The following is an 18,938-nucleotide window of genomic DNA, read 5'->3' on the forward strand; positions in this document are numbered from 1 at the left end:
AGACAAGAGGTCAGGAAAAAAGGTCAGGAAGGGACAGAAAATCTGGAGGAATGGACACAGGGAAGGCGGGGTGGAAAGGAGAGTGCTGTCACAGTGCTGGGATTGCAACCAATGTCACGGAACAATATGTGTATAAATTTTTGAATGAGAAACTAACTTGAGCTGTAAACTTTCATCTAAAGCACAATAAAAAACAAAATTGAAAGGTGTTTGTTGCTACATTAATTAAAGTAATGAAAAGACTGGAAGCAGCTTAAATTTCCAGCAATAGGGCAATAGTTTAGTAAATGAGAGCGCATTTGCTCAATGAAATGTTCTGCAGACATTAAATACAACCTCGTAGTAAAGAGGGAAACCCTGGTGGCGTAGTGGTTAAGTGCTAGGCTGCTAACCAAGAGGTGGGCAGTTCAAATCCACCAGGCGCTCCTTGGAAACTCTATGGGGCAGTTCTACTCTGTCCTACAGGGTTGCTATGAGTCAGAATTGACTCGACGGCAGTGGGTGTGTGGGTGTAGTAGTAAATGGAAATGCTTGTCACACTAAACGAGAAGAGCAGGTTATATATTTGAACAGGTTATCAAAGCCGAAGACCAACAAGCCATAAACTAGGCAAAGAAATGCTCGACTTGGCAAGTGACCTGAGAACTGCAAAATAAAGCCAGGAGATACTATTTTTAACCCTATCAGGCCGGTGAAGCCTAAAGAGTGATACTATCTGGGGCTGGTAGGAATGTAGGGACATTCTTTTGAGGCTCTTCTTTTGAGGGCTCTTAGGAGTTATCTATCACTATTAATGGACTCAAATCCTTGGGCCAGGAATTCCATTTTTTTGACTCAACCCTAGAGAAATTATTGTACAAGAGGGGGCAAGGAGAAACATGAAAAAATCTTCAGCACGATCTCATTTGTAAGAGCAAGATATTTTAAGGAACATGAATGATATCGGTAAGCAATGAGTTAAATAAGTTATTTTCACCCAACACCTGAATACTATGGGATGAAACACATGTATGTTCACACACACACACACGCAGAGAAATAACTCTAGAAGAACACACACCGAACTGTGACTAGCGGTTATCCTGGAGTGTGCCTGGGGGTGGGGAGATGCACTTTAACTTTTTCTGTGTTTATTTCAATATTGTTATACTACTTTTGTAATTAAAAAACTTAAAAAAAAAAATCTATGCACAGAAAAAGAGAAGAAAAAAAATATACCAAACACATTAGCAACAGTTGGCTTTGGGTCATGTTTGTACGCAGAGTCTTTTCTTTCCTTTTATTTGCTTATACTTTCCAAGTCTCTTATGATAAGGACAAATCCTTTCAAAATGGAGGGAAAATGCTGTTAAAACGTACGTGGCATAAACTGAATAAAGTGTCAATCTGAATTCCAAGGCATCACATCAGCCTCCATCACCAAAGAAGACATTCGGGTAACTAACAGGCATATGAGGAAATGCTCGTGATCATTAGCCATAAACCCACCCATTGTTCTCAACTCCATTCCGACTCATAGTGACCCTATAGGACAGAGTAGAACTGTTCCATAAGGTCTCCAATAAGCAGCTGGTAGATTCATACTGCCAACCTTTTGGTTAGCAGCCGTAGCACGATGACTTGGCTCTTAACCTCATTAGAGAAATGCAAATCAAAACTACAATGAAATACCATCTCACACCGACATTACTGGCATGAATCAAAAAAACAAAATAAGAAATGTCGCAGAGGCTTTGGGGAGATTGGAACTTTTATGCACTGCTGGAAAACAATATGGCTCTCCCTTAAAAAGCTAGAAATAGAAATACCATACAATCCAGCAAGCCTAGTCATCAGAATATATCCTAGAGAAATAAGAGCTGTCACACAAATAGACATACGCACACCCATGTTCATTGCAGCATTATCCACAACAGCAAAAAGATGGAAGCAACCTAAGTACCCATCAACAGATGAATGGAGAAACTATGGTAATACTACGCAGCGATAAAGAACAATGATGACTCCATGAAACATCTCACAATATGGATGAATCTGGAGGGCATTATGCCGAGTAAAATAAGTCAATCACAAGGGACAAATACTGTATGAAACCATTATTATAAAAACTCATGAAAAGGTTTGCATACAGAAAGAAACAATCTTTGATGGTTACGAGGGAGGGGAGGGGTGGGAAGGGAAAAACACTCGAGTATAGATAACTGGTAAATTTGGTGAAGGGTAAGACAGTACACAGTACTGGGGAAGTCATCACAACTCGACCAAGGCAAAGTCATAGAAGCCAAACTCCCTGAGGAACTGAATTACTGGGTTGAGGGTCAGGGACCATGGTCTTGGGTGCCACCTAGTTCAATTGGCATAACATTTATAGAGAAAATGTTCTAGTTCTAATTTGGTGAGTAGCGTTAGGGGTCTTAAGAGCTTGTGAGTGGCTGTTTAAGATACTTCACTCGTCCCACCCTGGTCGGAGCAAGGGAGAATGAAGAAAACCAAAGAAACAATGGAAAAATTCATCCAAAGGACTACTGGACTACAACTACCACAGCCTCCACCAGACTGAGTCCAGCACAACTAAATGGTACCTGGCTATCACTGCCCGACTGAGTCTAGCACAACTAGATGGTGCCTGGCTACCACTGCCACTGACAGGGATCACAGTAGAGGGTCCCGCACAGTGCTACAGAAAAATGTAGAACAAAATTCTAACTCATTAAACAGAAAAGAAAACCAGACTTACTGGTCTGACAGAGACTAGAAAAACCCTGAGAGTATAGCCCCCGGATACCCTTTTAACTCAGTACTGAAATCATTCCTGAGGTTCACCCTTCAGCTAAAGATTAGACAAGCCCATAAAACAAATAATACATGTAGTTCAACTGCATGTACAAGACTAAATGGGCACACCAGCCCAGGGGCAAGGACAAGAAGGCAGGAAGGGTTAGGAAAGCTGGACGAATGGAAATGGGGAAGCCAAAGTCAAGAATGGGAGAGTGTTGACAAGTTGCAGGTCGGCAACCAATGTCACAAAACAATATGTGTATTAATTGATTAATGAGAAACTAATTTGCTCTGTAAACCTTCATCCACAGCACAAAACAAAACAAAAAAACCCAATGGGGGTGGCGGGGGGCAATCAACCTCCAACTTTGGCTTTGTCATCTTATGGAAGCATTACACTATCTTTTGTAAAAAGATATAAAATGCGGTTGTTGTGAGGATCAAAGATTACACCTCTCAAGAAGCAAGCCCATGCCTGGTAGGTGGTAGGGGCACGGTAAACAGAAGTTTTCTCACTGCCCACAAAAGCCTGGACTGTAAGTCTTGTTGCCTGACCCCAGGTAGGCTGACCCAGGGAGCAGCTTCAAAGAGGGCGGCTGCCAGGTCAGGGTGGGGTGAAGATTCCAGCCTCCCCCATGTCTCCCTTCTCTTCAGGCCTCAGTCCACAGAGGTGACACCTGGCCTACCTTGCTGGGCTCTGCTTCGTCTGTCATGACGCCTGTCATGATGACGGCCTCATCCAGGGAGTATAGCAGCCCTTCCACGAAGTGGTTCTCCAGCTGCTGAGACTCGCGGGAGAACTTGTCACAGATATTCTCCAGGCCCCGTACTGGCTCAAAGCGCAGCTTGACGTACTTCTTGGCAGGGATGATGCGGATCTCAGCGGTCACCAGGAAGCCCAGTGTCCCACAGGACCAGGGCACAGCATAGAACAGATCTGAGTTTTCAGACTGTGAGATAGAGGCAACACAGAGAGCTTGAACCCTGGACCTCACATTCTCGTATGTGTTCAATGGGGGAACAAAGAACCTAGGGTCTCAGCCAGGAGGCCTAGGCTAAGATCCTGTTCTGTTACTATTTCGCTGTGTAAACCCATACAAAGAATTTTACAAACTGTACTTTCTGGGATTCAATTTTCCCTTCTGTGTAATAGGGGTACAACTCTTCTGCAGCTTCAACACAACTTTTGGCCTTATATTGCCCTCTGTATCGGAGATGCTCACTGAGAGAGCATCTTCCCTTCTCCACCCAGGCACAGTACCTGAGCCACAGCTAACCAGGAATGAGGCCATGACCAGCACTGCCCAAAGACCCAAAATGGAGGACTAAGGGGCACAGGTACCAGGCCAGGCTGAAAAAAGAGCTGAGCCTTATTGAGAGTCAAAGTAACCAGGAAACATTAAAATGCCTTCCTTCTGGGCTGTTACTAAAAGTTTTTTTTTTTTAATTTTATTTTTGGTGAAAATATACATAGCAAAACCCACTGCTATTCCAGTTTCTAGACATAATGATCAGTGACATTGGTTACATTCTTCACATTGTGCCAACATTCTCGTTATTTTTGTTACAGTTGTTTCACTTCCATTTATTTAATCTCCCTGCCCTCCAACCTCCTCATCTGTGCCTTAAGATAGCTGTTGACCCTTTGGTCTTAAACAGATTTTTCTTTTCTTTTTTTTTTAAAAGAAATGCAATACTCAGGGGTGCCAATCTTTATTCTTTGGGCTAAACTCTTAGTTTAAAGGTGACTGCAGGGGATATTTTCAATTCAAGATCTGAAGAGCGACTCAGAGCCATAGTCTGGGGGATTCCTTCAGCCTCAATAGGTCCAGTAAGTCTGGATTCTTTAAGAAAATAATTCTGTTCCACAATTTTCTCCCTCCTTATCAGGATTCATCTATTGTCTCCCTGAGTAGAACATTCAAAAGCTGTAGCTGGGCACCATCTAGTTCTTCTGGTCTGGGCTGTTACTAAAATTTACAAAGCCTTTTCAGTCCATTAGCTTGTGTAATCCTCCCGACACCCAGGGAGAGAAAACATTGATATTCTCATTTGACAAGTAAAGAAATGCAGGCTCCAAGAGGTGACATAACTCACCCAAGGCTTCTCAGAAAGTCAAAGGCAACAGTGCCAGGCAGGGCAGGACTGATCAGTAAAACGGTATGTACTGGCTTGCATTGAGCAAAGTACTCACAGGCAAAACTGTATTTATTTGCTAATATATGGTGAGCAATTTCACAAGGGTTTCACTGCATCTTTGACATGATGGGGGATAGGTGAAATTGTGCAGATTGCTGGGAAGACAAAATTGGGCCCGTACATACCTTATTGGGTAATCTGGCCCTGACCGTGGCTCAGGCAAGAAATGTGCACCTCCCAATCCAGCCTTCTTCCTACAACACGTATCTGGTTCTATACATCTGTTTCTAACTTCGCCATTTTCCTGTTTTGGTTTTTGTCTTGAAGACAGACAGCCGACTTCTCCCTGGCTAATCTAATTCAGATTCTTTGATTAAATAAGGCTCCTTTTGAAAAATGCCGGCCTTGTCTTGGCTTTCCCAAGACGACACCCCTGTGCAGTCTCTGCTAAACCTGGGAGGCCTCGGCGGCGAGCAGGGTGGGTGAGGGGAGCTGGAGCAGAGAAGCTCCATGGCAGGCCAGCAGAAGCCTCCAGAACAGCAGAACTGGGCTACCACCTAATCACACTGTCATGATCTCAACAGTGATAACCATGCACCTGCTATGTACCAGGCTTGATGCCAGGAGATTCACATATAATATCAACTTCCTCCTCCTGACAATGTCTTTATTAGATAATGGAAGTGAGCCTCAGAGGAGGGAGGTGATTCATGAAGGTTTGTCTCCTTTGTCTGTTGATAAGAAGCAGGTTAGAGGGCAAGGCCCAGGCAAGTGTTTAGGGAAATGTGCTGAACAGATGTGAGTCCTGAAAAGGGTCTCTCTCATCCAAGATCAGAGCTCCCAAGTCCTTCCCTGGGCTCTCTGTTGTGAGGCCACCCTCTGGTGGCTTCTGAAACACCCACTTCAAAAGGCTCAGACTCTCCCTCCCATCTCAGTGCCTCTTAAACATGCTAGCAGGGATCTGAGTTTATTTGAACTTTTAATCCAGTCCCACTTTTTAGGGTAAGAAGTCTTAAATGTTTGTGTCCCACTCTGGGTGGTAGGATTATCTTTTATTTCTCCAAAACAGTTCCTCTTAATGCTTTTAGCTACACCTCACATCTAGCAATATGGTATAAGGAACATGAATGGCTAAGGGCATAGATCTGGGAACCACATTATGTGAGTTTGAATCCTAGCTCAGCCATTTACTAGCTGTATGACTTTGGGCAAGTTTATTAATCTCTCCGTGCTTTAGTTTTCTATCTGTAAAATGGGGATATTACTACTATTTACCTCATAAGTTTGTGGAAGAACTAAATGCATTAACATATATAAAGCATTTAAATAGAGCCTGAATAACTATAACCAAAGCAAACCCATTGCTGACAAGTGGATTCGGACTCATAGTGACCCTAGAGGACAGAGTAGAACTGCCCCACAGGGTTTCCAAGGCTGTAATTTTTACAGCGGCAGACTGCCACATCTTTCTCCTACGGAGTGGCTGGTGGGTTCAAAATGCCAACCTTTCACTTAGCAGCTGAGCAATTAACCACTGAACCATCTGAGCTCCTTCTGAATAACTATAAAGGGCTATATTAACGTTTGTTACTATCATGGGTAGAGACCTAGGCTGAACAAGTGTTGGATGCATCCCTGAAGCATTTGAAAGGAAGCATCCCTAAGTGAGCCACTTCCCCACCCCTGAGATCTTCGATGCCCAGGCTGGTGTGGATGCCCCCCATTCCTAAACTCACCGGCGTACATCGCACAAAGCTGCCATCAGCTAGGACCAGCTCATAGGCTGTACAGATGTGCTGGAACAGACCATACTTGTGGGATGACGACTCGATGCCAGTGCCCATGATCAAGCCCCCTGCAGAGACACACGTGTTAGCCAGGGAAGGCTGCAGGGTGCAGGGTGGGAACTGCTTGAGTACAGGGCACCTCACTGGAACTGGGGGAGCTCATGGCATGAGGGGAGCAGGGCAAAGATAGAAGAAATGGGGCTGCTGACTTAGGGAAGAGTTCAGAAAAGAAAAGGAGGGCCTGCCTGGAGGCAGGGAATGGGTGGGAAAACCCTGTCAAGGGTGCTCATAGCCTCAGCTCTTGCTACACCCAACTCAGAAAACTGTGCATTCATGTCAAGACGGACCTTGGTAGGGTGGCAGGAAGCTGTGTCTCAGGGGAATAGTTAAAAGAATTGCAGGTGTCTCCCTTGGAGAAGAAAAGATTTTGGGGCTGTGAATTCTGTGGAAGGGAAGAGAAACTAGACATTCTGTTCCACAGGATAGAGTTAGGAGCAATGGATACAAGTCACAGAGAAGCAGCTTCTAGCTAGAAATAAGAAGTACTGTCTGGTAACTTGAGCTGTTCAGAAATGGAATGGCAGGCAGTGATTGCACTGTCATGGCAGCTGGGTGAGTAGAGACGGATGACTTCTGCTGCAGATGGAATAGAGGTGGATGGTGAGGCAAGGCCCTCAACTCTGATTCTGGCATTCTCTGACTCCTCTTGCCCCTTAACATGAGGTGCTTACCTACGGTGAGGTCATCGAGCTCGGGCAACACAGGCAGAGTCCAGCCAATGGAAGTCAGCAGGGCAGTCACCTGACCCATGGTCACCAAGGGCTCCACACGGACAATCTGTTGACACAAGAAAAGAGACCCTGGGTCACATGGAAGCTGCCAAGACTAATGGGGACATGCAAAGCATGTCATTCCAAATTTTCCAAATACTCAGCGCTGGGTTTACTCATAGCCTTTGTGGACTCTTTCTAGAACATTACACTGCCTTTAGTCACAGTGAATGTGATTTCTGGCTCTGGGTTTACCAGTATTTAATTTCATCCTTTCAAGTATCATTATACTTACTGCTTAGTTTTGGTGTTTGTTCTGCCTCCTAGATTATAGAAAAAACATTCATTTGGAAGATACAGCATCTATTAGGAAGGAAATGAAAATGATCCATCCTAATTCTTCAGAGTTACCAATGTTTATTCTGGAGTGTATTTACTTTCAGCTTTTTTTCTATGCATAATTATATTGCTATTTTGTATGGCTTAATGCAACACATATATAGTGCATAAACGATGTATCGCATTGGGCAAATCTGCTGCAAAGGACCTCTTTAAAGTGTTGGAAAGCAATGATGCTACTCTGAGGACCAAGGTGCACCTGACCCAAGCCATGGTATTTTCAATCGCCTCATATGCATGTGAAAGCTGGACAATGAATAAGGAAGACAGAAGAGTTGATGCCTTTGAACTATGGTGTGGGCAAAGAACACTGACTATATCATGGCTGCCAGAAGAACGAATAAATCTCTCTTGGAAAAAGTACAGCCAGAATGCTCCTGAGAAGCGAGGATGATGAGACTTCATTTTACATACTTTGGACATGTTATCAGGAGGGCCCAGGCCCTGGAGAAGGACACCCAGCTTAGTAAAGTAGAGGGTCAGTGAAAAAGAGGAAGACCCTTATTAGATGGATTGACATAGTGGCTGCAACAATGGACTCAAACATAACAACGATTGTGACGATGGTGTAGGACTGGGCAGTGTTGCATTCTGTTGTACATAGGATCACTATGAGTCAGAACCGACTTAACAGCACTTAACAACAAACCTGAAAAAAAGACAAAATACACAAAACGACAGTTTTCAGATTCTGGACGTTAGGCAATGAAAGTCAGTGATCCTTCAGAGATAAGAAATAAACAAGGTGAATTCTATGAATGCCCCAGCTAACTGCCTGGAGAGAGTATCCAGGCCTCAGCACAGGAAGGGGGAACCAGGTGGAGTTCATCGGACTCCCTGAGTTGAGTAGGTGGAGATGAGAGCCCCTAAAAGACCAAGGTAGCTAGAATTTGCAGGAGAGTAGACAGTTGTACAGAAAGAAAACTTGGAAGAACTTCAAAGGATGCCCCTCAAGTATTTAACTGAGTGGCGATCAAGGCACACACGTGAGGAATTGCCAGAAGCTAAAGTCAAGGAGGGTCAGGAGCGCTGGTGGAGCAATGGTTAAGCACTTGGCTGCTAACCAAAAAGTCAGCAGTTTGAACTCACCAATGGCTCCATGGGAGAAAGACCTGGTGATCTGCTCCTATGAAGATTATAGCCTGGGAAACCCTATGGAGCAGTTCTACGCTGTCATATGGAGTCACTACGAGTCAGAATCGATTCAACAGCATACAATAAGAACAAGGCCTGGAAAAGAACCACTGGAAAGAATATTAGCAGGGGCTCATACATGTCAGCAGCCAGTGTCTGTTCCCATGAGCTAGACTGGAAAACCTCATGATTCATAGGGCATCGCGTAGAGTACTGAGAAGAGTCTTGCCTCAGCAGTGCAGAATAATTAGCTCTAGATTAAATGCTGTTCTGACCCCACCTAAAAAATAAAGACCCAACAGGATCAAACTATTTCCAAGTAACTTAATTGCATCCCAGAAGAGAGCTCAAGAAGATTTATATAAATACAAAACTATCCAGCACCCAAAAAGGTAATGTTCACAATATCTAGAATCCAATCAAATGTTACCAAGCATATAAAAAGACAGGAAGATACAACCTATAATAAGGAGAAATATCAATTAATCAAAATAGACCCAGAACTGACGCAGACATTAAAATTAGCAAACAAGGACATTAAAACAGTTTTAACTGTATCCCCCATGTTAAAAAAGTTAAGTAGAGACACTAAAAGATATTTAAAAGGCCCAAAATGAACTTTTAGAAATGAAAAGCATAATGTCTGGGATGAAAAATATACTGGATGGGATTAATGGCAAATTAGATATCACAGAAGAAAAGATTAGTAAATTTAAGTACATAGCAACAGAAAATAGCCAAAATAAAACTTGGAGAGAAAAAGCAATTTTAAAAAATGAATACAGCATCAGTGAGCTGAGCTGTGGACAACTTCAAGTGGCCTGTTACATGTGTAACAGCAGTCCACAGAAAGGAGGAGAGAAAGGGGGAGGCAGAAAAAATATTTCAAGAAAAATTGGCCAAAAAAAATCCAAATTTGGTGAAAAATTATAACCTTACAGAACCCCAAGCACAAGAACTATGAAGAAAACTATGCCAAGGCACATCATAATCAAATTGCTCAAAACTAGTGACAAAAGCTGCTAGAGAAAGAAGACATACAGAGGAGCAAAAGTAACAATGACAGGATTCTCGTCAGAAACATGACAAGCAAGAAGACAGTGAAGCAATGCCTTTAAAGTACTGACAGAAAAAACCCAAAACTGTCAACCTGAAATTCCATACCCAATGATAATATCTTTAAAAAACAAAGGCAAAATAAACATATTTTCAGACATACGAAAGCCAAAAGATTCATCACCAGGAAAACACTATACAAGAAGTGTCAAAGAAGGTCCTTCAGGCAGAAGGAAAGTAAAACCAGATGGAAATACGAACCTACACAATCGAACGAAGAAGCATCAGAAATAGTGGCCACATGGGTAAATACGTAAGATTTTTTCCTTATTATTAAATTTCTTTAAAAGATAACTAACTGTTAAAAAAATAATAATGCAGTGTGGGATTTATCATTTAGAAGCACGTCAATAGTAGCACAAAGGCCAGGAGGAGAGAAATGAAAGTATATTATTGTAGGATGCTTATGCTATATGTGTAATGGTATAACACCATTTAAAGGTAGACTGTGATAAGTAAAGTGCATACTACAAACCCTAAAAAACCCGTTGCTGTTGGGGTTCTGACTCATAGGAATCCTATAGGGAAGAGTAGAACTGCCCCATGGGGTTTCCTAGGCTGTAATCTCTGGAACCAGATCACCACATCTTTCTCCAACAGAGCAGCTGGTGGGTTCAAACCACTGATCTTTGGGCTAGCAGCTGAGTGCTTAACCATTGTGCCATCAAAACCAAAAAACCTGCTGCTGTCAAGTCGATTTTGACTCACAGCAACTCTATAGGACAGAGTAGTACCGTCCCATAGGGTTTGCAAGGATCGGCTGGTGGATTTGAACTGCTGACCTTTCGGTTAGCAGCCGAGCTCTTAACCACTGCGTTATTATAACCAACCCTCACCAAAAACTAAACCCATTGCCCTTGAGTTGATTCCAAATCAGAGCGATCCTATAAACCCTAAAACGACAGCTGAAATAAAGAGTTATAACTAATAAGGAGCCCTGGTGGTGCAGGATTGGAGGAAGACTAACTAACAACCTGTGATATGCAGATGACACAACCTTGCTTACTGAAAGTGAAGAGGACTTGAAGCACTTACTGACGAAGATCAAAGGCTATAGCCTTCAGCATGGATTACACCTCAACATAAAGAAAATAAAAATTCTCACAGCTGGACCAATAAGCGGCACCATGATAAATGGAGAAAAGACTGAAGTTGTCAAGGATTTCATTTTACTTGGATCCACAATCAACGCCCATGGAAGCAGCAGTTAAGAAATCAAATGATGGATTGCACTGGGCAAATCCGCTGCAAAAGACCTCTTTAAAGTGTTTAAAAAGCAAAGGTGTCACTTTGAAGGACTAAGGTGCACGCAACCCAAGCTACGGTATTGTCAATGGCCTTATATGCATGTAAAAGCTGGGCAATGAATAAGGAAGACCGATCAAGAATTTAAGAGTTTGCATTATGGTGTTGGCAAAGAATACTGAATATACCATGGACTGCCAGAAGAACAAACAAATCTGTCTTAGAAGTACAGCCAGAATGCTCCTTAGAAGTAAGGATGGTGAGACTTTGTCTCACATACTTAGGACATGTTATGTGGAGGGCCCAGTCCCAGGAGAAGGACATCATGCTTGGTTGAGGAAGACCCTTAACAAGATGAATTGACACAGTGGCTGCAACAGTGGGTTCAAACATAATAATAATTTTGAGGATAGCGCAGGACCGGGCAGTGTTTTATTCTGTTCCGCTATGATTCGGAACCAACTCGAAGGCACCTAACAACAACTACAACAAAGGAATACTTCTTAACTCATTCTTATGGACTTATCAGAAAGATCAGTAATCAAGACAGTGTGGTATTGGTATAAGGGTGAATACAACAATAGAACAGAAGAAAGAATACAGAAATAATTTATATCTACCCATGCATCCATCCATCCATCAATCTATACAACTGATTTCAAGAGGTGCAAAGGCAATTCCACAGAAGAAGAACTGTCTTTTCAACAAGTGGTGCTAGAAAAACTGTCTGTCCACATGCAAAAAAAAAAAAATGAACTTTGATCCAGACCATACACCATACACAAAAATTAACTAAAAAGAGACCATATTCAGCAATAAAATGGAAGGTATTATTGACACATAGTCCAACATGGATGGATCTCAAAAAAATTATGCTGTGTGAAAAAAGCCAGACAAAAAAGAGTATATACTGTATGATTTCATTTGTATAAAACTAAATTCAAACTAACCTATAGTGACAGAAAGCAGATCATTGTTTGCCTGGGAATGTAGAGGGAGAGGAGGAGAAGGGCTGGAGGAAAGGATTACTAAGGAGCATGAGGAAATTTTGGGGCGATGGATATGTGCGTTGTCCTGACTATGTAACTGTTTCATGGGTACATAAAAAACCTAGCCAAACCGGTTACCACTGAGTCAATTCCAACTCATGGCGGCCCCATGTTTTTCAGAGTAGAACTGTGCTCCGTAGAGTTTTCAATGGCTGATATTTTGGAAGTAGATCGCCAAGGCTTTCTGCCGAGGCAACTCTGGGTGGCCTCGAACACACCTATTGTTCTCGTTAGTTGTCACTGAGTCAACCCCGACTCATAGCAACCCCGTGTGTAACAGAATGAAACACTGCCTGGTCCAACGCCTTCTTCAGGATTGTTGGTATGGTTGGGACTCCCATGGGTACCTACATACGTCAAAATTTGTCATCAAATTGTATACTTTAAATATGTGCAGTTTATTTTATGTCAAATATGCCTCAATAAAGCTGTTTAAAAAAATTACAAAATAAAACTTGGCCAAGGTCTCGGAATAATAGCAAAATACCATCTTGTGGATATACCATATTTAATAACTCCCCTATTATTGGCTATTGTATTGTCCTCAGCTAGAAATAAAGCTGTGATACAATCTCTCTGTGTATATATCTTTGATTACTTTGAGGCTTATTTCCTTTTTCCTTAAATCAGGTTTCAAGAAGTTGAATTATTAGATGGACCAGAGAGTACACACATTTTGAAGGCTGTTAAACATGTGGGTCCCCAGATCCTGATCAAAAAGGGGGAAATGTAGACGAGAATCTCAGTTCTCATGGAATCCAGACTTTCTAGAGCCATCGAGGCTAGATGACTCCCCAACACTATTGCCTTGAGGCAATCTTTACACCTGAAACTTTAAACCAAAAATATCCTGAAGCCTTCTTTAAACCCAAAATAAAAAATAGTCTAGGTTAATTAGTAAAGGATATCTACCAATGAGCATTGTGCTCTTTTAAAGAACTATCTATATGGGATCAAGTTGATAACAGCGACTGGGGAGGTTAGATAGGCAGCTGAAGGCTGTGAGTTTATGTCAATAGGGAAGGAACAAATTGGAAAAGGAGGGTGGGAATGGTTGCACAATTTGAAGAATGTAATCAAAGTCACTGTACTGTACCCATAGAAATTGTTGAATTGGTGTATGTATTACTGTCTACATTTTCAACAAGAATAAAAAACAAACAAAAAACAAGTGTGTCCCCAGGAAGCTTGTTATAAAGCTCACTCCTCCCTGCCATCTTCACAGTCCATTTTTTACCAGCACACTTCCTTACTGAGAAGAGCTAAACCGGTTCCCTTTTTTCCCTCTCATTTTTTCTCATGTTTTCTCCTGGCTTCCTATAGAAGTACACGCAAATCCCCTGAGCTCTCAGTTTGCCTGCTTGTGAGATGGGGCTATGACCAATCTCTCCTGTTGGTGGCTATGAGGATTTAGAGGATGGCAACGGTAGGCAGAGCCCATGGGCCTCAGTCCCATCTACTCGGAATTGCTGTTATGGATGGAATCGTGTCCCCTAAAAATGTGTGTTAGAAATCCTAACCCCTATACATGTGGGTATAATGCCATTTGGGAATGGATTTTCTTTGTATATTAATGAGGCAGGATTAGTATAGAGTGTGTCTTAAATCAATCTCTGTTGAGATATAAAAGAGTAGATTAAGCCAGCAAACAAGGAAGCAAGTACAGATGGGGGAAGACAGATGTGAGGCCACATGAAGATCACCAAGGAGCCACGGAACAGAAGCTTCAGAGACAAGGGCCTTCCTCCAGAACCAACACAGAGAGAAAGACTTTCTTTAGAGCCGGCATCCCGAATTCGGACTCCTACCCTCCTAAGCTGTGAGAGGAAACCCTGGTGGCGTAGTTGTTAAGTGCTACGGCTGCTAACCAAGTGGTTGGCAGTTCGAATCCACCAGGCGCTCCTTGGAAATGCTATCGGGCAGTTCTACTCTGTTGTATAGGGTCACTATGAGTGGGAATTGACTCGACAGCAGTGGGTTTGGTTTGGTTTGTAAGCTGTGAGAAAATAAATTTGTTTGTTAAAGCTGCTCACTTCTGGTATTGCTGTTACAGCAATACTAGGTAACTAAGACAGATGCCCTTGGTGAAAACTGTCTGTCTATGAATCACTTCCACCAAGGCAGTGTCCGCATGATCCCAGAGGCAGGGACCAGTGCTGCTCTCACCTGTTTCTTGGTGTCCACCTCCAGAATGTCCATCAGGTTGATCATGATGTTTTTGTGTATCTTCTTGTACTTCCCAACCCGCAGTGAGATGGTGAGCCAGCCAGGGCGCCCGGTGCACATGAACGTCTTGCTGCCCTGCTCCTTCCATTCTCGTACCTGCAACCGTGAGGACAGAGGCTGAGCGGCCCTGCCAGGGATCCCCAGAGCAGCTCACAGCCCCGCTTTCATGCAGAGGGAACTGGGAAAAATGCCTTCACTTGCCAGCGAACATTTACTGAGCTACATCCTTCCAGATGCAGGGAGGAACAGGGCAATGAGAGGCTAGCTGGCCCTGTCTTCTGGCATCTCCAAGGCCAATAGAAAAGCCAACAAGTTGCTATACCACAAAGTGGTGTTTTGGAAACATTAACTGGGAAGTTGAGGTAAGGCTTTGATAACAATAGCGATTACAAAAATGATTTCCATTTACTGGGTGACCTCATTGTGCCAGGCACCTACTGTACCTTTCTCATTTACTTCTCACAACAACCCCAGGAGGCTGGAAGAACCAATTCCCTTTTGCCAATGAGGAAACCAAGAGGCAAAATGGCTTGCCCAAGGTCATACAACTGAATGGTGGAGCCCAGATTCACTGCCAGAACCGTCCAGCTTTTGATTTGTGGGAGAAGAAACTTCCATGTCAGGCCTGAATGGGCTCATATCAACAGTCAGCAGAATAGCAGCTAACAGTACTGAAGCTTATTATATGCCAAGTCCTGTTCTAAGCATTTGCATGCATTAAGCATATGTCACTTTGAGAGGGAGAGAAGAAGGCAGGAAAGGTCCACCTTGCCAATGCATTTGCAAAACCTCTACTGGAAGTAAGCAGAAGACAAAACAGAGAATAATGGCCCAGGAGTTGACACGTCTATCAGGAACTCAGGAGGAACTGTTCCCCTCCTGTTGAGATGGGCCAGGGCAGGGGAGGTGGGTATCAGTTGTTTTGACCTGCCACCATCCATTCCCTCTTCATCTGCTTCTAACAATCCCATCTTCTTTTGGTCCAGGTGAGGCTAATTCTATTTCCCCTGCTCCAGGACATGGTACTGACTTAGGTCTGATTCCATCCTCTTGGTGTTGGTGACAGTTTTAGGGGTGGTCTGACTGGAGCCAGGCCAATAAGCCTGGTTCCAGGAGAGGCACTCTCTCTCCTGGAGTTACTAAGCCAGTCTGGTGTAAGCCAGAAGCTGGTAAGGCCTCCATGAGGAGATGGCTTCGCTGAGAGTGAAACTGACCCAGAGGAAAGCAGAGTCAAGAGGTGGCTGACAGACAGAGAGATGGAGACAGGAGAGAGGAGTACTCTGGATCCTGCTACACCTGAGTCAGTTTCACTCCTTGACTTTTCAGGTACCTGAGTCAACAAAGTCCCTTTTTGCTCATGCCAGTTTAAGTTGAGTTTCTATCACTTACAACCAAGAGTCCTGTCAAATACTGGTCAGGCCTCCTGAAGGAGGCTGTATTTGAGCTGGTCAGGCAAACAGCTCAGCACAGGAGGACTTCCTACAGTCAGAGCCCAGGGTGCCATGTGAAGTGATGAGCTCCTCAGCCTGGGAGGTATTCAAGCAGAGTGCGGTTACTGAGGAAGGAAGTCCTGTGATTAGGGGTGAAGGGACGAGCAGTGGGATTTCATGACCAACCAGGCCTTGCTTCTACCCAACTCTGTAGCCCCACAACTTGATACGAGCCAGACGTGTGACGTTTCAGGGGCAGGGAATGCATTCTGAGAAGGCAGGCCACATGAAGTGAATTTAGAAGCTACAACGCCTGAATCAGTGGGTGGATTGGATCCTGATGGGAATCAACCAAGATTCTGGGCAGGCAGGTGACATGTGAAAAAGTGACTCTTGGGACTGTATGCAGGACAAAGAAAGGTAGAGAGGGCCCCGAAGAAGGGCAACTGGTCAGAAAGCTGTTACAACAGGCTATGTGTGAGGCAACATAACCAGAATGGAAAGGGATGGGAAAGAGGAAGTGTTGGCGTTCAAGCTCTGAAGTCATGCAGACCTGGAATGCAGCCTTGTTTACTAGCTATGTCATCTTGGGCACCTGACTTACAGTCTGAGCCTCAATTTTGCCCATCTGAAAAATAGGTAAAAGATCTACCAGCATTGCTGTGAGAATTAGAAACAAGGGATGCCAACGGCACAGGATGTGGCACATGGCAGGTCCAGGGCAGTGGGCTGGTCCAATGTGGCCATCCATGTGACAGCTGATATGCTGGACCCCTTGTCTTCCTGACCACAGTGAGCCCTTTGGTTTAGTTTAGGTGAATAAATGCTCTCTGGGCTGCTCTGAGCCAGGGGAGAGTTGGACACAGTCCCTGCCTTCAAGGAGCTCACAATCTGATGGAGACTCTGAATACAATGTGGAAAGAACTGTGAAAGAGGGTGCAGTTGGGGAGGGCGGTAGGCAGGGCTTTGGAGCCATGACTGTGATCAGCAAAAACCCAGGGCAGCCTGAGCAAAGCATTTCCATTGCTGCATTCTCCCAGCTGCCCAAGTCTTGCTCCTCATGGGGGCATCTCTCTGCATTTATCTTCATGGTCTTGTTTGCAGCATCCAGAATGCAGCAAACAGAAACTGGAGGCTGCTACACCCGAGGATAGGTGGGAGCAGGAAACAGAAGCTCTTTGCAACCTGATGCCACTAAGAGAGGAACACAAGGAGGGGAAGAGGAGCAAAGAAACTGCCCAGGCCCGACGCTTATGCCAGCCCTGAAGTGAAGACAGCTCTGCTGTGAGCAGCAGCTGGTCACTGGCTCTGTGGGGGCTGAGGATATATACAGTTACTTGGAGATGGAGGACTGCCTTGCCAAGGAGTGAGCACCCCTTCACCAGAGGTTGTGAGGCTCCTCACCCGGGGAGTGGCTCTACCTGCTCACTTCAGTCCTCTATCCTAAAAGTGTCAAAAGCTCCTTGCTGCTATAGAATAAACTCCGAACTCTTTAACCAGGCATCATGGCCCCTCCCCAACTAGCTCCAAACTGACTTCCCCAGCTTCTCCCTCCCTCCCTGCACTGTTCTCCCTCTCTGCCTTTGCTCACACCAGTCCCTCCACCTGATACACTTTTCTCCATCAGTTTGCCTGCTTTCCAGTCTCTAGCTTCAGCTCCATCCTCTGGAAGCCTTCCCTCCTCTGAACTCACCCAGCGTTTTGCCTCAACCTCCTTTAGGCTTCTCGCTTCAGGATAGTTACCTGTGTATTGCTCTTCTTCCCCTATGCTAGGATTCTTTATATTCCTCTTGGTACCCACACAGTGCTCTGCATATGGTAAACCCGTTTCTGTCCAGTAGATTCCGATTCATAGCGACCCTACAGGACAGAGGAGAACTGCCCCATCGGGTTTCCAAGGACCGACTGGTGGATTCGAACTGCCAATCTTTTGGTTAGCAGCCTGAGCTCTTAACCACTGGATATGGTAGGCACTCCATAAACATCTGAGGAATGTTTTGTTTCCTCAGTGCCTTTGCTGATTCCTTTCCTTCCCCTGGAAGCCCCCTCCATCATCATTTTTGGTTCAAACCTCGCCTTCCCCCAAGATACCACCTCCTCTGTGAAGTCTTGGCTCCCCAGCTGAGGCTGGCGTTGAGGCTCCCTCCTCTGCACCGCACATCACTTTCTCGATTCTCCTCCCGGGCACTCTCTATCTGCTGCCGCTGCCTCGCACACAGCGATTGGCACACGTGTTCCCTGTCCCATCAGCCTGGGAGCTCCTTGACCACTGGTGCCTGGCGCAGGCCGGCCCGACAGCCCACTCTCGGATCCAGGCGCCACTCACCTGCTTCTGGATGTCCCGCACGCGCTGCTCGTGCAGCCGCGGCGCGCTGCTGAGCTTGAACACCACCCAGGCGCGCACGTAGTAGCAGATGTCGAAGATTAGCGACAGTGGCAGGAGGAAGAGGCACACGAACACCCAGCGCTGATGGATGAGCACGAACTCCAGCCCCTTCACACGGATCCAGAGCAGGAAGAGCAGCGCGCACACGGCCAGGGACACAGCGGGCTCCATCGCGGGGACTAGGGCGCCTCCTGTCACTGCCACCACCCGCTCCGCGCGGGCCTGCGCCTGCCGCTGCTGCCCGCTCCGAGCTGGCCCGGGAATGAGGTGGTGGGGTGCGGGGTGGGGGGGGGAGAATCGCCTCTCCTGCTCGCGATTGGCTCGGGTCGCAAAGGTTCGGTGGGCCGAGACCCGGGTGGCGACCAATGGAGAGCCGCGCAGGGGATCGGACCAGGAACCCTCGGCTTTTATTGGCTGTGGGCGTTGGACCGCTCCACCCCTTGTCGTCGCCAACGCTCGAGGAGGGGATGTCCGGGGAC

General features: G+C 45.1%; 1 protein-coding gene across 2 annotated transcripts in view; it reads right to left on the reverse strand.

Moving 5' to 3' along the window:
* DHCR24 (24-dehydrocholesterol reductase) overlaps nt 1-18,708 on the reverse strand; it is a 43,841-nt gene extending 25,133 nt beyond the window's left edge. Inside the window, exons 1-5 of one of the 2 annotated variants that reach the window (XM_003411058.4) lie at nt 18,400-18,707; nt 14,584-14,739; nt 7,436-7,541; nt 6,654-6,772; nt 3,465-3,728 (exon numbers count right to left, since the gene is read on the reverse strand). In XM_003411058.4, coding sequence (XP_003411106.1) covers nt 3,465-3,728; nt 6,654-6,772; nt 7,436-7,541; nt 14,584-14,739; nt 18,400-18,630 — 876 coding nt within the window. In that variant the 5' untranslated portion in view covers nt 18,631-18,707. Of the gene's footprint in view, nt 1-3,464; nt 3,729-6,653; nt 6,773-7,435; nt 7,542-14,583; nt 14,740-18,399 lie in introns of both variants that reach the window. The other variant, XM_064282021.1, reaches the window with a different exon arrangement.
* Between the last annotated feature and the right edge of the window lie 230 nt (nt 18,709-18,938).

Source organism: Loxodonta africana, chromosome 3 (genome assembly GCF_030014295.1).
Source record: "Loxodonta africana isolate mLoxAfr1 chromosome 3, mLoxAfr1.hap2, whole genome shotgun sequence".
Classification (NCBI taxonomy): Eukaryota; Metazoa; Chordata; class Mammalia; order Proboscidea; family Elephantidae; genus Loxodonta; species Loxodonta africana.